Source organism: Myotis yumanensis, unplaced genomic scaffold (assembly GCF_028538775.1).
Source record: "Myotis yumanensis isolate MYYU_CA2020_CCGP unplaced genomic scaffold, mMyoYum1.0.hap1 SCAF_1, whole genome shotgun sequence".
In the NCBI taxonomy this organism is placed as follows: Eukaryota; Metazoa; Chordata; class Mammalia; order Chiroptera; family Vespertilionidae; genus Myotis; species Myotis yumanensis.
In genome coordinates this window covers 80,546,626-80,566,167 of record NW_027223752.1, presented here as the reverse complement: position 1 = coordinate 80,566,167, position 19,542 = coordinate 80,546,626, and the positions used below count along the sequence as shown (strand labels likewise).

At 40.0% G+C, this 19,542-nt stretch overlaps 1 protein-coding gene and 1 pseudogene across 1 annotated transcript; both read right to left on the bottom strand.

The window, feature by feature from the left end:
* Positions 1-882: 882 nt before the first annotated feature.
* On the bottom strand, positions 883-14,394 carry LOC139003799 (ribonuclease 4-like). The gene is made up of 2 exons (XM_070406091.1): positions 14,335-14,394; positions 883-2,368 (listed from the first exon to the last, which is right to left on the bottom strand). Exon 2 carries the CDS (start codon positions 2,349-2,351, stop codon positions 1,911-1,913), a length of 441 nt encoding a protein of 146 aa, XP_070262192.1. The 5' UTR covers positions 2,352-2,368; positions 14,335-14,394; the 3' UTR covers positions 883-1,910.
* On the bottom strand, positions 9,870-10,286 carry LOC139003794 (angiogenin-like; annotated as a pseudogene).
* Positions 14,395-19,542: the final 5,148 nt, after the last annotated feature.

Genomic DNA, 19,542 nt, shown 5'->3' with positions numbered 1-19,542 from the left:
AGGTGCTTTGGTGAGTTTTACAAAATGGAGGATTTTTACAGGCAGAAAGAGGGTGAGACTACGTAGTTAGAAGACTGGATCATTTTAGGCAAGGGCACCTTCATTCAGAGGAAGGCAGAGGGTCTTATCAGCCAGATTACCTCACCAGTGCTGATCAGGTAATTCTAAATTGACCGGTTTAAAATTTCACCTCTGGAAGAGGCTGACATTTGATTAGTTGTCATGTTTTAGTTTGGTGACATGGATTAGCAAACATGATTCACAATTTTACTCATGATTTTTCATACTTCTGATTTTTTGACTTTACAATGGTGTGAAAGCAATACATAGTCAGAAGAAACTGGTGGGCTAAGCTATGATGGTCAGTAGTGTTGAAAAGAATGGTTGAAAACAATCCAAAATGGGGTCACTTTTGGTAACCATGTGAGTTAACTGGTACATTAATTAGCTTGATTGTAGTGATTCTTTCACAATGCAAATGTATACTGCATCAGGTTGCACACTTTAAATATAAACAGTTTGTATCTGCTGTAATTCAAATATGTTCAGTTTAGTCCTTTCACGTGCACACACACATGCACGCACATGCATACATGCACATACTCTCACATATATACTTTCATTTTTAGCTGCTAGTGTCTTCATACATCTCTGTTCCCCAATTTGTTTCAAAATAATCAAAGGGGAAAGGGAGGGGTGTGAGAATTGTCTTTAATAAATGACACAAATGTTTCTGTGTAGTTTTAATCATGGACCAGTTTATGAGGTTATTAAGTTGTTGGTGCATGTTTATAAAATAGAAAAGAATTGAAAGAGGATAAAAGAAAAAAATTCCACACAAGAACCATAGCACCATCTTCACAGGTATCAGTGGTTTGAGTTCTTTATTGCAAAGAAAACATGAAAAATCTTTCCAGTCAGGAAGAGTGAGTGAGTCTTAATGATCTAGTACATTGTTAATACTCCTACTTACTACAGTGATTCAAAGTTGGTGAAGAGAAAAAGCAAGTCCTATATAATTTCTTAATCTTCTAGTTACAAACATAACAAGGTTGTCAAATTATACAGACAGAGCTGTCATTTTGCCAGTTCATATTTCTAAATTTTTAATCTTTCCCCCAACAGCTGACTTTTGAGAATATCAAAAAGCAGTTACTTTTTAAAAAAATATATTCTATTGATTTTTTACAGAGAGGAAGGAAGAGGGATAGAGAGTTAGAAACATCCATGAGAGAGAAACATCCATCAGCACACCCCCTACTGGGCATGTGCCAGCAACCAAGGTACATGCCCTTGACCGGAATCAAACCTGGGATCCTTCAGTTCACAGACCGATGCCTTAACCACTGAGCCAAACTGGTCAGGGCAAAAAAAGCAGTTACTTTTAAAGCACTCCCTGTGATGAGGTAGGAAAAGTCCTGGATTGTTAGCCAATTGAAGTGGATTTTTTTTTGAAATGTATTTTTTGTGTCAGTTTTTCCACTATCTTCATGGTCTTCAGCAAATCCGTTAACTTTGGTCTCTTTTTGTAGCAACATGAGCATCACAGGGGTGTGGTGGTATTAAAATGAGATAACTGAGATGGACGCACCTTAAAATACTTGTAATGCTATATCATACATATAATGACTACATTGCAGAGGATAAGATTTGAGAGAGCTAAGCTGACCAGTATTATAAAAGGAAGCAGAAGAGTCTATAGAAAATTTTTATTACAGAAAGCCCAGTCCCATTATATGTTTATGTCTCCATTTCTCTTTTATTCAATTAACGGAATGGATTATATAGAGAAAAAGAAGTAGGCATAAGTAGAGGAGGCAGAGCCTGAGATAGCTCAAATGCATTACTCATTGCTATTAAGGAGTAAGTTAAAGGTCAACCACGGGACCATAACCCCTGCAGGGTAGTATCTATCTGTCAAGGTGCACAGGCAGCGGGGGGTTACCATTACAGGCAATGACAACAAGCCTAGTGCTGGCACTTCCCTGATATGAACAGTTGGGGGGCCGGGTTCTTCCTGTATCTCTGCAATCTGTAACATTCACTACACCCGCATGGCAGTTCATCTTGCCATTCTTGCACCGGATATTGGGGGTGATGCAGATGGCATCAATGGTGCTGTTGTCTTCATGGATGAAGGTGTTGAATTGCTTGCACGTAGGCCTAGTCATCCCACGTCTTTGCATCATCGTGTTGCAGTACAAGTTGGTGCCACCTGTCGCTGGAAAGTCCACATGTTGCCGCAGGAATCGTTGGTACATGAACTGGCCATAGGAAGGCTGCACCAGCCCCAGCCCCAGCAGGGTCAGCAGCAAGAGCAGAAGCAATGAAAGGGTCTTCTGGAGAGCCATCACTGCCTTGGAGGTGCCTGGAGAGAAACCAAGGGGAAGGAGAAAGGAAGGTAAGAAATGGGCACCAGAGAGAGGAGTTGAGAATGGCAAGTTGATATTTCCTCAACTCTATAGTCTACTCTTCCTCCCTACTTTTCTGCTCACAACTTTTCTCATCCCTGCTTCCCAAAGAGTAAAAAGTTTGCAAACATGATCTTCTCTGAAAGGAAGAACTTTTCTCTTTTATAGAGAGACGGTGCTGTAGCCAGTACAATGACTCAGGGCAGAGACTGACGGGCTGGATGTCCAGGTGTATGTGTCCTGTATGGTCAGGGTGTGAAAAGGGAGAAAAGGCAGATCTAAATGACACTGGAGTTGTCTGTCTCTTGAGGAAATTCTCTAGTCATGTGATCTTTGGAGAGTGTTCGCTTCCCTGGAGACTCTGATTCCCAAAAGTTTGGATAGACAGGATATGCCAATGAAAGTTTATGAACTGATTTTTAATCCTTACATCTGGGAATTGAATAAGGTTTGGAAAAAAGAATAGAGTAATATTTAGGATTAGCCTGGCCTCTGATGTGTCTATTCCTTTTTAAAATTAAAAAAAAGCTTCAATTACAGTTGACATTTAATATTATATTAGTTTCAGGTGTACCACACAGTGATTACATATTTATATACCTTACGAAGTGATCACCCCAAAAGTCTAGAACCCATCTGACTATATTCTCTATGCTGACTTGGCATCACCATGGCTATTTTTAAAATTGGCCATTTGTACTTCTTAATTCCTTCACCTTTTTCACCCAGTTGGCATTCTTTTAATGGTATGAAAATCAAGTCCTTTTTTAAATCTTGGTAATCCTATAAAAAAACAAAGTAAAAAATTGAGTATCCAGCCAAAGTGCTCTGAAGATAGTAAATATTGGTTGAGTGAACTAATAAACAAAACCAGGGAACTAATGAACAAATGAAATGATACAGGTATAGGGAATGAAGGTGTTTCCCAGGCTTGTGGAATTGACTGATAAAATAAATTTAAAAAATAATCTCAAAAGCACAATCTCCACAGAAGAGGAATTGGACTGTGACTTTTTTCCTTGCTGTTTCTATGCACAACCAAAAACTAGGCCTTGGTGATGTATTTCATTATCATGCATGTATCCTTTATGCTGTGTCTATCTTGTCAATAGCTATTGCTTGTTTTCTGTTGCTTCTAGTTGCAGAATCATGTTGTTGGCACTTTTGGGAGTGGAAAATAAACATATGTTTAATAGAGTTTAAAAACAAGACCAAAGAAGAACCAAGATGGCAGCATAAGGTATAAACCTGTGCGTGCTGCCCCCACAACAACATTGAAACTACAACTATAAGACAAAACAGCTATCATCCAGAACCATGTGAAAGCTGGCCGAGTGGAAGTTCTACAACTAGAAGGAAAGAAAGAAGCACATTGAAACTGGGTAGGAGGTGCAGAGGCGCCAAGAAAAGAGGTACAAAGGCGTGCATGAGGCGGGCTGCACCTGGATTCCTGTGTTTTTTTTTTCAATTGGAAGGAGATACAAGCTCTCTAATGCACTGAGCTCGTTTAAGGCAAGATTCTGAGGTCCCAGACTCCTATGCGGAGAAACTGGACTGTCTTGCATCTGGTTGGAAAGTGAGGGTGGCTTTCTCACAGAGCTGCTTGCAGGGATCATTGTTGTTGTGGGGGCGCAGGACTCGGGGACCCAGAGACGTGAAGTTGGGAGTCGCGGAGATGCTGACGACAGCCATTGCTGTTTGCACCGCCCTGGTGATTCTCTGAGACCCCGCCCACTCAATGTACATCTCCACCCAAACTGTTTGCAGCAGCGCAAAGGAATCACCTGCGCTTTTGCAGCCTAACCTAACAAACTGCAGCTGGGTCAGAGAGCTCCAAAACTTCCAAACCCCAAACAAAGAGGAGAAATCTGCTGGTATCACTGTAGCTCCTGCTAGGTGGACTCACACAGTGAATGACTTGGAGATCCAGGAGCCAGGGTACCCCTGGTCAGATACCAGATTTCAACTCCTCACATCCAAAAGGGACACACACAAGAAGCAGACTCAGTGAGCACCAAAGCCCCACTGAAGCAAGTCCTACCCCATAAGGGTGTTTCCAGCACAGCAGTTCTTCCACTGTAGACACAGCGGGTCCTAGCAGTCAGCCAAAAATGCGAAGACAAAGAAACATGTCACAAATGAAAGAAATGGAGGAAAGCAAACTAATGGAGGACATAGAGTTCAAAACCACAGTTATAAGGTTACTCAAGCATCTTCTACGAACCTCCGAGGAACTTAGTGAGACCTTCAAGGATCTTAATGAGAATTCCAAAAATATGAAAAAGGACCAGTCAGAAATTAAACATACACTGACTTAAATAAAGAATAATATACAGAGATCCAACAGCAGACCAGAGGATCTCAGTCAACAATTTGATATATGAAGAAGCAAAAAACCCCCATCTGGAAAAGCAAAATGAGAAAAGAATCCAAAAATATGAAGATAGTGTAAGGAGCCTCTGGGACAACTTCAAACGTACCAACATCCGAATTATCGGGGTGACAGAAGAAGAGAGAGAGCAAGATACTGAAAGCCTATTAGAAGAAATCATGACAGAAAACTTCCCCTACCTGATGAAAGAAATAGACTTACAAGTCCAGGAAGCGAAGAGAGCCCCAAACAAGAGGAATCCAAAGAGGACCACACCAAGACACATCATAATTAAAATGCCAAGGGCAAAAGACAAAGAGAGAATCTTAAAAGCAGCAAGAGAAAAACAGTTAGTTACCTACAAGGGAGTACCTATAGGACTGCCAGCTGATTTCTCAACAGAAACCATTCAGGCCAGAAGGGAGTGGCAAGAAATATTCAAAGTGATGAATAGCAAGAACCTACAACCAAGATTACTCTACCCAGCAAAGCTATCATGTAGAATTGAAGGCCAGATAAAGAGCTCACAGACAAGAAAAAGCTAAAGGAGTTCATCACCACACTAGGATTATATGAAATGCTGAAGGATATTCTTTAAGAAGAGGAAGAAGAAGAAAAAGGTAAAGATAAAATTTATGAACAACAAAGTGACAAATAAATACCTATCAACAAGTGAACCTAAAAATTAAGTCAGAATAAACTGGTGAGTATAATAGAAGCAAGGGCATAGAAAGGGAGTGGACTGACAATTCTTGGGGGAAGGGGGTGTGGGGGGTGTGGGAAGAGATTGGACAAAAATCTTACACCTATGGATGAGGACAGTGGCAGGGGGTAAGGGCATGGGATGGGGTGGGAACCAGGTGGAGGGGAGCTATGGGGGGTGGGAAGGAACATCTGTAATAATCTGAACAATAAAGATTTATTAATTTAAAAAAACCACAAGACAAAAACTGAACAAAAACCTTCAGAGCCACAACAAAGAAAGCATTACTATCTAGCAGCAGTTCTCAACCTGTGGGTCGTGACCCCTTTGGGGGTCGAATGACCCTTTCATAGGGGTCACCTAAGACCATCCTGCATATCAGATATTTACATTATGATTCATAAAAGTAGCAACATTACAGTTATGAAGTAGCAACGAAAATAATTTTATGGTTGGGGGTCACAACATGAGGAACTGTATTTAAAGGGCCAGAAGGTTGAGCACCACTGCTTAGTGTCAGAACATTGCTTCTGTTGAAGGAGGAAAAAAAGGAACCCAGACCTATGTGGCTCTAAAATTAGTGTTTTTTCCACATCTTCTACTCCCTCTCTGTTTCTACTCCCCAAATATTCAGGATATTCAAGACATTTATGTTCAGAGTTGCTTCCCTTTAGCAACAGTTTAATTTAGGGGTAGAATAGTGTAAGAGTGGAAGTGGGAATCACTCACTAACACCAACTAGCTAGATGCTACCATCTGAGGGTCACTCCTGGGATTGGCATGAATCATGAACTGTGAATCTCCTTGACCCTGGCAATGAGGCAGGGCTGACTCACTAGAGCAGCGATTTTCAACCTTTTTCATCTCATGGCACACATAAACTAAATACTAAAATTCTTGCAGCACACCAAAAAATACATTATTTGTCAATCTGACAAAATAAATAGGTATAATTTTGATTCATTCACAACAGGCAGCTATTGTGTTGGTTGTCATTTTTTAATTTGACAATTTAAGGGGAAAAGGTCAGTGCTCATAACTAAATAGTCAGGTATTGCAGGTTTTAAAAATTCTTGCGGCATACCCATTGAAAATTGCTGTACTAGAGCAAATAAAATTAATCTCTGACTCAACAGGAAGTGAGCAACCCAAAACTGAAAGGACAATTTTTTGAAGGTCATACAGGCCCATTTCTACATATGCAGTCCAAGGCTTGATCATAGCTGAAGTCCTGGTTTGATGTATATGGGTACTACTGTTCTTTGTTTTCAAAGATGCTGTTTCATGATGGCAGTTCACACTGCCATCAGTTCCTAAAATGGCTGATGAGGGACATGCATACCAGTTTCAAACATAACTTCATTCTTTAAAATGCTACCTCCTATATTCACAGCCACCTTTGTCTTGTATACAAAAAGCTAGAAAGCTCTAGGTCACATTTCAGTGCCCACAGCTATAGATATGAGATATAGACTTAGGAAGAGAGAGAAGGAACAGTTGTGGGAAGAAGAGTAACAGGGAGACATGATGCTTGATTAACTCCTCATCCTTAGACTAATGGATAGAACTTCTGAAGGTACACTTAGAATTTGGGTAATAGCTTCATCAAACAATGTACTTTGAGTTATTTTCTCCAAATCTAATCTTGCATGGTTAATCTTGCACCTCTGATTTTGCATGGTTTTGTCTAACTTTTTCTCATCCTGCTTCTTTGTGTCCACGATATGATTTAGAAAGATGACTGGTTACAGAGAAGACCTAAACTATTCATGCAAGAGCAAACCCACAGCCTCAGCCACAATAACTAACTGATTTAATAAGACATCAACAAATATTTGGCAACAGAAGTCCAATGTAGGCATCTCAAGACTCTAGCTACAACAGAAAATGAAATGATCCCCAAACCATCCCAACACATACTTTTTGGATAGAGCTTGCCTCAAAGGCTTTCTCCACTCTACCACACTGATTCTCAGTAAGAACTTGTTTTGATACTGTGATCCCAAAGAACTAGCTCTGCCACTTTAACTATATGATCTTGGGGAAATTACTTAACCTCTCTCAGCATTATTCCTCATAAGTAAGTGAGTAATTAATACCTACCTCTTAAGGATGTTATGAGAAATAAATGATAAAATCAATGTTAAGTGCATATCATAATGCCAGGTACATGGTAAGTGCTCAGTAAGTATTGGCAATGATTACTTTTGCAATTTCCATTTTTCTTGTTTTCCTTTGCGTCCTTCAATCTGGATAAAATAATGAATGACTACACCAAGTTGTGTATATTATTATTCCTCTCTCCCTTATTGTATGGAGTACTTATATTCCTTCCAAATTAGAGGTTGTTTTTAAGTTGAAACAACTCAGCTGTGTCCCTACAGAAAATTTTCCTCTTCACATTGAATGGAATTTTCTTCCTTGCATATCACCATCTTCAAAGGGCTTGGGCATTTTGAGGTTTTTGTTTTCTTTTTCTTGCAAAGTTGACCTGGACTTCAATTCCTAAAATGTTTCATTTGAGATAAAGACTGACATTTCTGTCACATGACATTTCATTTTAAGCAGCTCTAGGTTGTGAGAGAACAAGAGACCCAGAGGAAAAGTGCTAGGCTTGGCTACCCAGGTGCTAGTTCCATCAGCAGGTCAGCAAGCAACTCCATCCCATTGCCATGTGATTCCCTAGGAAACAGTCATTTGCCCTAACACCAGAACAGAGAATGCGATGATAATACTCTACATAGATGTTTGAAGAAGATATGTGTTTGCACACTCAGTATAATAATGGTCCATACTTTTGGCCTTCCCTATCAAGGCATTGAGTAGGTCAATGATCCCTATGGAAGTCATCTTGCATCATATCAGGGTGAAGGTACTGGTTGGAGAACCTGAGGAAGGGTAAGGGTCCACATATTCTACCAAAATCTGAACCTTTCTCACATCCTAAGTGTTTCTTTTTGCTGTTGTTTTTTTTGGGTTTTACAATAAGGCAAATTTTCTATTAAGAGAAGTTTGGAAAACTCTTCTTCCTACTTTCTTCAGAAATGACAGTGATATCAAGTTTGAAATAGGTTCACTCAAGGAAGAAAGATTCATGTGCTGAGTGTGCACCAGTAATTTACTTCTCCATTTCTTCCTGCATAAGTTTAAATACTTTCAGTGAGTCTAGGCTCTCCAGGTGGCACCAGGAAACTGATCTATAAACTTGGTATTGAAGAAGCAAGGCTTTTGACCCATTTCAGGGCAATGTAGGCACCAGGAGAGGGCACCGTTGTGAATACTGTGACCAGTACAGTCATATAGTCACAAGACAGCAAAACTAGTGATTCATAATTTTAATTTACTAACAACCACTTTATAAATAAAATATTCAGGCACCTGTTGATAGAAATAATGTAAGAGGAAGTCAACCATTCAATCTGTGAATTGATTAATATATTTTATAAAGAAAGTTTTTATTCACCTAAGTATGTGTTTACATGAAAACAAATCTAGATGAAGAAGAATAAGGGATAAGTTTGGAATCCTTCTATAAATTCCCAACGACCTCACAGTTGCCTGAAATCCATTGATAAAGTAAAAATTTAAAGAGAAAATAATGTGAAGTAATTAAATTTTTAATCTTTATATGAAATTACCAGGAGAATACCCTGGGAGCAGTTTAGTCAAAGCAACTTAAAATTACCTCCTGCCTAAGACAAGAGGTGCATACTAGGAGTTAATTTTGGTGTTCATGCAGGAGTGTGTGTGTGTGTGTGTGTGTGTGCGTGTGTGTGTTAGTGTGTCAGTGTATGTGTTTATGTGCTAGAGAGAGAGAAAGAGAGAGAGAGAGAGAGAGAGAGAGAGAGAGAGAGAGAGAGAAAGTTTTAGAGGGAGGTAGAAAGAAAGTTTAATTAATCTGTTGGTATTTAGTTCTAAACATCACTTCTAAAAGTAATATGGGCTTACTTAATAGCAAGAACAATTTGCCCCTCCTGAAAATTTTGCTTCACAAGCCATGAGCCCTGGAATTTCCCAGCTCCCTCTATAAGATTAATTTAACATCCTTGCACTCACAGGAAGGGAAAGTCTACTTCCCTATTGACTAAGTAGGCACTAACTGATAGGCAAAAGGGCATTTGTATTCCATGCCATCCTCTCTGGGGGCAGCTGAGTAGAGAAAATGGGGAAAATCAATAGGCCAAGAATTGATGAGAAGACATTGATTCTTACTGATTTCAGAGACATTTTTATTTATTAACATAATGTGAAACAGAAAACAAAAGATCCAGGCAGCTCATTTTCTAGGCCCCTGGCAAGGAATGTAGTCACCACTGTTTTAGAGTGTGTAGGGGAAGAGCCAGGAATGGAGAGCAGAGCCAACTCTGGGTCAGTGGCCTGCTTGTTATGGATGGTAAAAGGACTCATCAAAGGGATAGGCTAGCCATGTTCATAGGCAACAACTATGTCTGTGGACCCTGATGTGGCTCTGTACTGGCAGGGAGGACAGGGGGACCCTCTTTATGCCTGCAAGTAGTGACCTGGAAAGGAGACCTCCTTATTCTGAAATTTTTTCTGTAAGGCATTCCATTCTCATCTTCACAGAACACCTTGATGTTGTTATTGGTGTCTTTGCAGAGTGAAGTCAGCCCTCATCTCCTCATATTGGTTTCACAGTATCTGCCATTTTGGCTACTTGGATTGGCATCATAGTGCTGGGCCAGAAAGTGTCTGTACCTGTTGTCATTTGAGACAGGGTCACCGGGGTCAGACCCAGACCCAGCATGAAAACCAGCTACAGGAGACCCACGCCCATCATCATCTCTACTAACAAAAGTTCCTGCCAAGGGCAAAAGGTATGGTGGGGCAAATTAGGCTAAAAAGGAAATTAGGCTAAAAGGACAGGTCATCATGAGTCAGGTATCCTTAATCACCTAAATTACATATTTTATTTTATTTTCCTCATTAATCTCACATTTCTTGTCAGTCCATTCCTTTGGAAAATCAATCTAAGTTTCCTGAGCACAACTTCCAGCCCCAAACATTCTTTCCCAACCCTTAAGACTCACTGAGTACTTACCTTTCTATCAGTCATAGCATTGCAATATCCATTCACAGTCTAATTCATTTGTTAATTAATTGAATAACAAACATTACATAAGCTCCTCTGGGTACAAGGCACTTTGCAAGGTCCTGGCACACAGAGACCATTACTATATACCCAAGTCCTCCATAAAAGGAGATATAGCATCCATGGAGAAGGAATAGGAGCTCCAGTTCATTGAAATAAAACAATAAGATAAGGGAACTATCAAAAAGATGGACTTTAAAAAATACATTTAATTTATTTTAGACAGAAAGGAAGGGAGAGTGGAAGAGAGAGAGAGAGAGAGAGAGAGCAAGAAGGAGAGGGAAACATTGATGTGAGAAAGATCTATTGATTGCCTCCTATTGGCACCCAGACCAAAGATCAAACAAATACCAGGGATTTTATCTGACCAGGAATCAAACCGGCAACCTTTAGGTGCATGGGATGATGCTCAACCAATTGAGCTATACTGACCAAAGAGGTCAAAGAGGGACTTCTAATAAACCCTAACCCCAGGAAAGGGTGAATCCCTTCCTGGCCAGGGCCTACTTGGGGCTCCTACAGCAGCCAATCAATGAATGTGTTTCTCTCACATTTATATTTCCCTGTGTCTTTCCCTTTCACTTCTACTCTCTCTAAAAATCAATGGGAAAATATCCTCAGTTGAGGATTAAAAAATTAAATAAATAAAGTATTTAACAAAAAAGAATAATGAAGAGAAGAGAATTGCTACCATCATCTCTCAATAGTTTTCAGTCTAAACTGTAGAACTCACACTTCCCAGGGGCAATGTGTCATAGACACTCAAATAAACCCATAAAATAAGTATAATGCTTCTTCCTGGAGTATGATTTTATCTCAATGATAGGTGATTAAAAATACAATTAAATAACTATAGATTATAACAAAATAGAAAACAAATTTCTTATGAACATTTAAAAGAAAACAAATGGTATATTTTTATAGGCATTAATTAGTAATCATTACTTTGTACTTTTCTATCTCAATAAAAATTATTTTCATGTCAAATATTTTTATACCCTTAGAGATGCCACAGATTCTAGCACTAAGCCTGTAGTATTACTAAACAGCCCTTGAAGTATGTCTGTGATTCTAGAAAGACCAGCAAATCCAGGGTTCTGATGGTTTCATGGGAAGGCATGTGAGAGAGAGAGCAAAGTGAATACTCTTTCTCATCATCATTTGGCATTGATACACCTTGTCTGATTCATAATAGCAATACACAAATTTGGCATGCTGTTGAAGAATACCAAATTATACACTAAGAAAAATTTTGGTCATTCCACAATATTGAAATAAATAACAGCTGAAAAAATTTTCATTAAGAACATCAATTATAATTTATAATACAATCAAGTGAAAGCATGTTCTTGGGACTTGAGCAAAAATGTGGTTCATGACTGAAGAGAGAAGAGCCAGCCCTAAAAGAATAACAAGCAGTCATACATGGCCACTGCTTCAGCACAGCTACTCACCTGCCATGTTTCCCATTTGCCAAGCTCATTACATTTACATTGTGCTTTTTAGTCTGCTGGGTGTTTTCTTTTTCTAGTTTTGTGGAAGACCTCATCAAAGGTTTATCGATTTGGATTTATTTAGGTCTCTTGCTCTTCAATAGACAAATATTGCCTTCTAACATCAAAGGCAGTTACAGAATCTCAGGCTCCCAAGATGGAACAGGACCTCAGGGTCACCAAGTCAACACCTCTCTGCCTGGGGCCAGAATCCCAGAGTTCAAAATCAGGAAATAGAACCAGAGCTGTAGTAGCTGAAAGAGTCCTTAGGTGGCAGTGGTGGACAGAAATGTTGCCAATGTCTTTCAAGCTGTAGTGAAAACCAGGGTTCCTTGTAAGATGTACCAGTATTGTACAGGTTGTGGGGGATATTGTTCTTCAAAGAGTGGGATCTAAGCTGCTGGGCCTGTCTAGTGTCTGTCCAAACACTCGTTGCTTAGATATTGAGACCAAGCATACCCTATTAGATACAGTGTGAAAGCAAAAGTCATAAAGCTCAGGATCTGCTCACAAGGATATCACAAATAAAGATGTACCTATTGCCAATATCCACAGGTGCCATTTCCAACCTATTATCCAATCACTTGTGGTCTTGTCAGTGTTTCCTACTGGTGTACACTCTACAAGAGGGCAGAGCCCATATTATTCACCTTAAATCACAGTGCCTGCCTCACAGTAGACCCTCAATATTTATTTTATTTTTTAGAGACTTACTTCATTTTCCTCTCCAGGCTTAAGTTTGTTCATCTATAGAATGAGAGAGTTGCTACCTCTAAAATCTGAAATTCCATGGTTCTCTTTAAGCATAAGAGAATCTTTTCCTGTTTTACTAGCAAAAATGTAGTGGAATTACAGAGACAAGTTTGTTTAAGTGTAGTTGATAGCAGAAGGCACCTTGTGAAAGAAATAGATGATAAGAAGACTTGAGACCCAACTTCCTGCGATGTATCATTTGTTAAGGCTTAGTGTATAAGCCAACCCCATAGGCCGCCTCTAAATAAGGCCCTGGACTGATGCCACACAGGGGCCACTTGCTAGGTTGGAGACTGAAGGCCTCCCACCCCAGTCTGGAGAGATAAAGGGAAATCTTTGCTTCTAAGTTGCAGAATTTGCACATTAATTCTGTAAGAATTTAGCTAAATTTTTCTCAGGCTTATTGTAATCTTGAATCCCTAAGACATCCAGAAACCAAAGCCCAGTTGGTACACACCATGGCCACCAGTATCTAATATCTACTCCCCTACTCACTACTTGCACACTCATATATTCAACCCTAAATTTCCCCAAAAGAGGTAAAACGAATTTGGGAGAAAACAAGTATGAGACAGATTATTGTGGTGCTGAAGTGAATCTGCCTAGGCCAAGGGTTAGAGCCTCACATCTGGTCATCAAACTCACTCACACATAACCTTCCATAGTCAAGCACATAAGTGACAGTCAGCTTTTTGTCAGTGAAATATGTCCCCACTGTTCTTCAGACTAACTTTATCATCTGTCTCAAACCAATCCTTTAATCCTCAAAAGAATTAATATTCTCTTCCTTACTCCTCAGGCAATGTTTTGTATTCAAGAGATCCATCCAACTTTACACATCAGGGACTTAATTTACAGTTCATGATAAGTAACTATGGTTTTAATTTCCATACATGTAGCTTTATACTTTTATATATATATTCTAGGTCAATATTCCTAAAAGTGGAAAGCATAACACCCAATGCATATTCCTCCCTTTACCTCTTTTTCTTCTTTCTTCCCTTCCACCTGCCAATGAACCTCCTTTTGATCTTGGATGTGTTCCACTTGGCTCATAAAGAGCAATCAAAACTTTTTTAAGTAAAAAAATTAGTAGGTAAATAGGAGAAAATAGAGCTAAAAACATACTTTTTTTTTTTCTTTCTTTGCTCTGCTACATTTAATGCCTGTTCCCTGGGGGCACTCAGATGCCCTTCAGCAAATAGCTTCCCCAGGACTTAGGGGATTTTATCACAATTCAGGAATCCCTCAGAAACCTCCACTTGCTCCCAGTCTCAGAAATCTCCCTCCATCCACACACATATAGACAATCCCAAAAGAAATCTGCTTTCATTTTAAACTTTAGAATCTGGTACACTTTTTTCTTAATTCATAAGTTGGCCCCAGAGGTTTTGAAAGGGGAAAAATGTTTCATTGAAATAGCTAAATGGCTAGAAATAATAGGTACAAATAAACAAACAGAGAAATAGTTTATTCAGATGTAAGAATCTTACAAAAATCTGGAAGAGTCCCTCCAACTGAAGATGGTTTCCAGCTCTTTGTTCCTGGAGATGGGTTCCAGCTGTGTGCACTGGATCCCTCTGGTTCTGATTATATAGCGATGAAATGAACTGGGTGGGGAAACTAGTTCCAAAGAACCTTAATCCTGGCAGATTTTTGCAAACAAAGGCCAGTCCCCTTGAAAAACAAGGAAATTCACATTTTCTTGAAAATGACTAGATCAAATATTTACCCACTAGAGTGGATTAAAGATTTGTTCCGGGAGGCATTTTTTTTATATTAGTAAGCATGGCCCTTTGTCCCAAAGCTGCCCTTTTTCTGATGTTCATGGTTCTCACTCTTGCCCATGACAGGACCAAGGTTTCATTGTTCACATATATGATCAGGCCGAAGATGACGTTGCTTCTGATCTATGGGCCAGCACCAAAAACTGCCTTGGAAGAACCCCACAGAGTAAATGTGGTCTCCCAGCAGAATGCTGTTCCCCTGCACTGTCTATGTACCCACATAATTTGATTTCATGAAGGGATGCCATGCCAATAAGTAGGTTATTCATAGGTTTCACAGAACCAGGAAAGCACTTGTAGAGAAGATCATGTGACAGCTGTTAGTACCCACTGCCCTTGACCTCAATCTCCCAGCTACTAACCCTCAGAACTATCCTTGCCATATTTCCTGGGCTTCTTACTTCATCCTCAGCTGTTCACAAGAGACTAACCAGGAACCCCCAATATTCTGTTCCTTGTAGCACAGCTGCAAAACTGATTATCTCCACTGATAAATACCACTCCTTAGATGGTTAACTGATTTCATTGTCTCTTCATTTGATAGAACACACTGAGAGAAGAATAACTGTCTTATCATCTCTACAGTCTTAGTTTCTAAAACAGTGAATGACTACTAGGCCCCAAGGTATTTTTATTATCTTCATGGTCTAAAAATGCATTCTCTGATCTCACTTTGGGGACCCCAATGATGCAAACTCTTCTGGCTTCTCTCAGGGCTCACCAGCACAACTGGGTTTGGTAGTGGTTACCAAACAAGGCAGGTAGAGTAGAAAGGCTTCCAAGAGTCCCAGGAAAGCTCTGCTTCTATTTTATTGATAAATCCTTAAAACCCACGGATATACCTTCGCTTTGGGGGTATTGGTCCCTGTTCCAAAGCACTCTCTCCTAGGAGAGATTAACTGTTTAAACAGCTGTCAATGGGTTACACATGCTTGGGCATGTGCTCTAGAGCCTATCTTAGTTACAGTGTTGGTGACTAGAAGGGCCTGAGGAGTTAAGGAGGAAGAAAAGTAGACGAGGCAGGTTAATAAAAAACTAGGTAAGTACCATGGCAAGTTCCAAGGAAAATGAAGACAAAATATTTAAACAAGGAGCAGGGGGTTTACACCTCTGCTCCCCAAACAGAGAGTGAGTAGCTAAAATCACCCTATTCAGGGAGATAGATAGCAGAGACCCAGTGGTGCCATTAGTGCCAAACCCAAGAACAAATGAAGTTGGGGGAATAAATAACAAAAAACCCAATTAGAGCCAGACGAATCCAAGATAGAGCTAAAGGTGACCAGAGACTGATCCCAAACCCCACTATACGCTCATTTGATACATAAGCATGTTAAAATAATGCCTAAACAGCTGATGAATATTCTGATGAAGACCTCCCCTAAAATTTTCTTCTATAGGAAACAAATAAAATCCTCAAGACATGCTCTCTCCTGAGCACACCAATGCCACCCTTTCCTCAGGTGTGTAATTTTACTTTCTTTCTCCTAAGTTCCCAGGGTCCTCCTCTTGTCTAACTTTTCAGTGAGCCAAAAGCAGTCCCCACTTGGCTCATTGTTGACTCTCACACTTTTACTTCTCAGTGATCTAGCAGCCATATCTAGGCTCACATCTGTTGCTGTGACTTTCTTTTCTGAGTTTACATAGTTTACAGTGTAGGGGTCACTTCTGTTACTGTGATCTTGCTTCTTCTATGCAAAGCTCTTCCTTTGTGTGACTGTCCTAACCTTTAATAAACATACTCTCAAAATCAGCTGGGCTTGTGACTTGAATTCTTTCTTGCATGAAGTCAAAAACCCGCACATCCCAGACCTGCTGGCCTAGTGCGGTCCCTTTCTGGTGACATGGGCAGCATGGAGAACCCAAACGGGACAAATGTCCCCTGCTTTTCAGTTGTGTTGGGACACAGTCCTGCCTGAGCTTCACTGCCCCCCCGTTCTCTCCCTGCTTGCCTGCATCCCAACCAAATCCTGAGCTAAAAGGAAAAAAGTTGGGGGTAGTGAGAAGAGGACCAAGTAAACTGCCATAAACAGCTTTCCCTCAGTACTTGGTGCCTCAAGGTTATGAAGGCTCTAGAGATGTGCGGAAAGGCATGTCTCTGACCAGAACATTTGTTCTGCCAAACACCAAAGTTCAATGTCTCTTAGGAGCAAAGAGAGGTAACAGGATATGGGGTCCTTAGAGTGGGGCTTCTACTGGCACTTAGCAGAGTGCCCAAATCCTCACTTTCCTTTGAAGGCAGACAAGCTATTTGGGACATATCACTTTTTCAAGAGACACTAAGAAGTTAGTTGTAAAAGGTTATCAACCAGTCACTTGTTAGGGAAGATGGCTGCCAGGCCCATTCCAACACCCTGATTGCCTCAGCAGTCCCAGGAGACTGAGGCAGCAGCCACCTCCCACAGCCTTTGGGGACAAGACGACTTGATCAACACAACCCTTCTGTGATGAATCACCTAACAACAGAGACAAGATACTCCACTCCAATGTCACATTCACACGCAAACAGACCCATGGCCGGGAACACCAGTTCCAGCCCAGCTCACACAAACAGATCATCCTCTGGGATTAGTTTGGCAGTGATGGCGGGAGCAGCCTCCAGCCTCTGAACACAGTCACATCCCTTCTCTGCCTCTAGGATTTCACTGAGCAACCTTGGGGAAATCCACAACCTGCCTACACAGTTGACAATGCAGAGTCAGGTGAATGGTGAATGGTTGCTTTCATTCTCATTGTTTTTATTTTCAGCTTGGCACAATGAGGTTATGAGAAAACAGAAAATTATGTTTTTTGAGAAAAAAGTTGTACAATTTTTTTAAAGTGCATCTAAGTCTTATCCATTTGTTTTTCAAAATATAACAGGAAATTATAGTCTATGATTAATAAACACTATATCTTTTAAAAAATCTTTCTTGTTCAGATTATTACATATGTTCCTCTTCCCCGCTCCCTCCCATAACTCCCGTTCACCCGGTTCCCACCATACCCCATGTCCACATCCATAGGTGTAAGATTTTTGTCCAATCTCTTCCCGGACACCCCAAATCCCCCTCCCTCCCTAGAATTGTCAGTATGCTTCCTTTCCATGCTCCGGATTGTATTACATTCACCAGTTTATTCTGTTCATCATATTTTTTATTCATTTGATTTTTAGATTCACTTGTTTATAGATATGTATTTGTTGTCACTTTGTTGTTCATAATTTTTTAACTTTACATTTTCTTCTTCTTCCTCTTCTTAAAGAATACCCTTCAGCATTTCATAGGATACTGGTTTGGTGGTGATGAACTCCTTTAGCTTTTTCTTATCTCTGAAGCTCTTTATCTGACCTTTAATTCTGAATGATAGCTTTTCTGGGTAGAATAATCTTAGTTGTAGGTTCTTGCTATTCATCACTTTGAATATTTCTTGCCATTCCCTTCAGGCTTGCATAGTTTCTGTTGAGAATTTACCTGACAGTCGTATGGGTATTCTCTTGTAGGTAGATAACTGTTTTTCTGTTATTGCTTTTAAAATTCTCTCTTTGTCTTTTGCCCTTGGCATTTTAATTATGTTGTGTCTTGGTGTGGTCCTCTTTGGATTCTTCTTGTTTGGAGTTCTCTGCTCTTCCTGGACTTGTAAGTCTATTTCTTTCATCAGGTAGGGGAAGTTTTCTGCCATTATTTCTTCAAATAAGTTTTTAATATCTTGCTCTCTCTCTCTCTCTCTTCTTCTGGCACCCCCATAATTCGGATGTTGGTATGGTTGAAATTGTCCCAGAGGCTCCTTACACTATCTTAATTTTTTGGATTCTTTTTTTTTTGCTCTTCCAGTTGGGTGTTTTTTGTTTTCTCTTATTTCAAATCTTTGACTTCATCCTTGGGATGTGCTAGTCTACTGCTGAATCTCTGTATATTATTCTTTTTTTTTATTATTATTAAATCTTTATTGTTCAGATTATTACATTTGTTCCTCTCCCCCCCACCCCCCATAACTCCCCTCCTTCCAGCTCCCACCCCACCCTCCACCCTCACCCACTGTCCTCATCCATAGGTGCACGATTTTTGTCCAGTCTCTTCCTGAATCTCCCACACCCCTTTTCCCCCCAAGAATAGTCAGTCCATTCCCTTTCTATGTCCCTGATTCTATTATAATCACCAGTTCATTCTGTACATCAGGTTATTTATTCACTTGATTCTTAGATTCACTTGTTGATAGATGCATATTTGTTGTTCATAATTTGTATCTTTACCTTTTTCTTCTTCTTCCTCTGCTTAAAGGATACCTTTCAGCATTTCATATAATACTGGTTTGGTGGTGATGAACTCCTTTAGCTTTTCCTTATCTGTGAAGCTCTTTATCTGACCTTCAATTCTGAATGATAGCTTTGCTGGAAAAAGTACTCTTGGTTGTAGGTTCTTGGTATTCATCACTTTGAATATTTCTTGCCACTCCCTTCTGTTGAGAAATCAGCTGACAGTCGTATGGGTATTCCCTTGTAGGTAACTGAGTTTCTTTCTCTTGCTGCTTTTAAGATTCTCTCTTTGTCTTTTGCTCTTGGCATTTTAATGATGATGTGTCTTGGTGTGGTCCTCTTTGGATTCCTTCTGTTTGGGGTTCTCTGCGCTTCCTGGACCTGGAAGTCTATTTCTTTCACCAGGTGGGGGAAGTTTTCTGTCATTATTTCTTCAAATAGGTTTTCAATATCTTGCTCTCTCTCATCTTCTGGCACCCCTATAATTCTGATGTTGGTACGCTTGAAGCTGTCCCAGAGGCTCCTTACACTATCTTCGTATTTTTGGGTTCTTTTTTCATTTTGCTTTTCCGGTTGGGTGTTTCTCTCTTCTTTGCATTTCAAATCTTTGACTTGATTCTTTCACTCCTCTGGTCTGCTGTTGGGAGTCTGTATAATATTCTTTATTTCAGTCAGTGTATGCT

Bases quoted from the DNA above. Each gene is read 5' to 3' on its own strand.
- LOC139003799 (XM_070406091.1), bottom strand. From the start codon at position 2,351: ATGGCTCTCCAGAAGACCCTTTCATTGCTTCTGCTCTTGCTGCTGACC.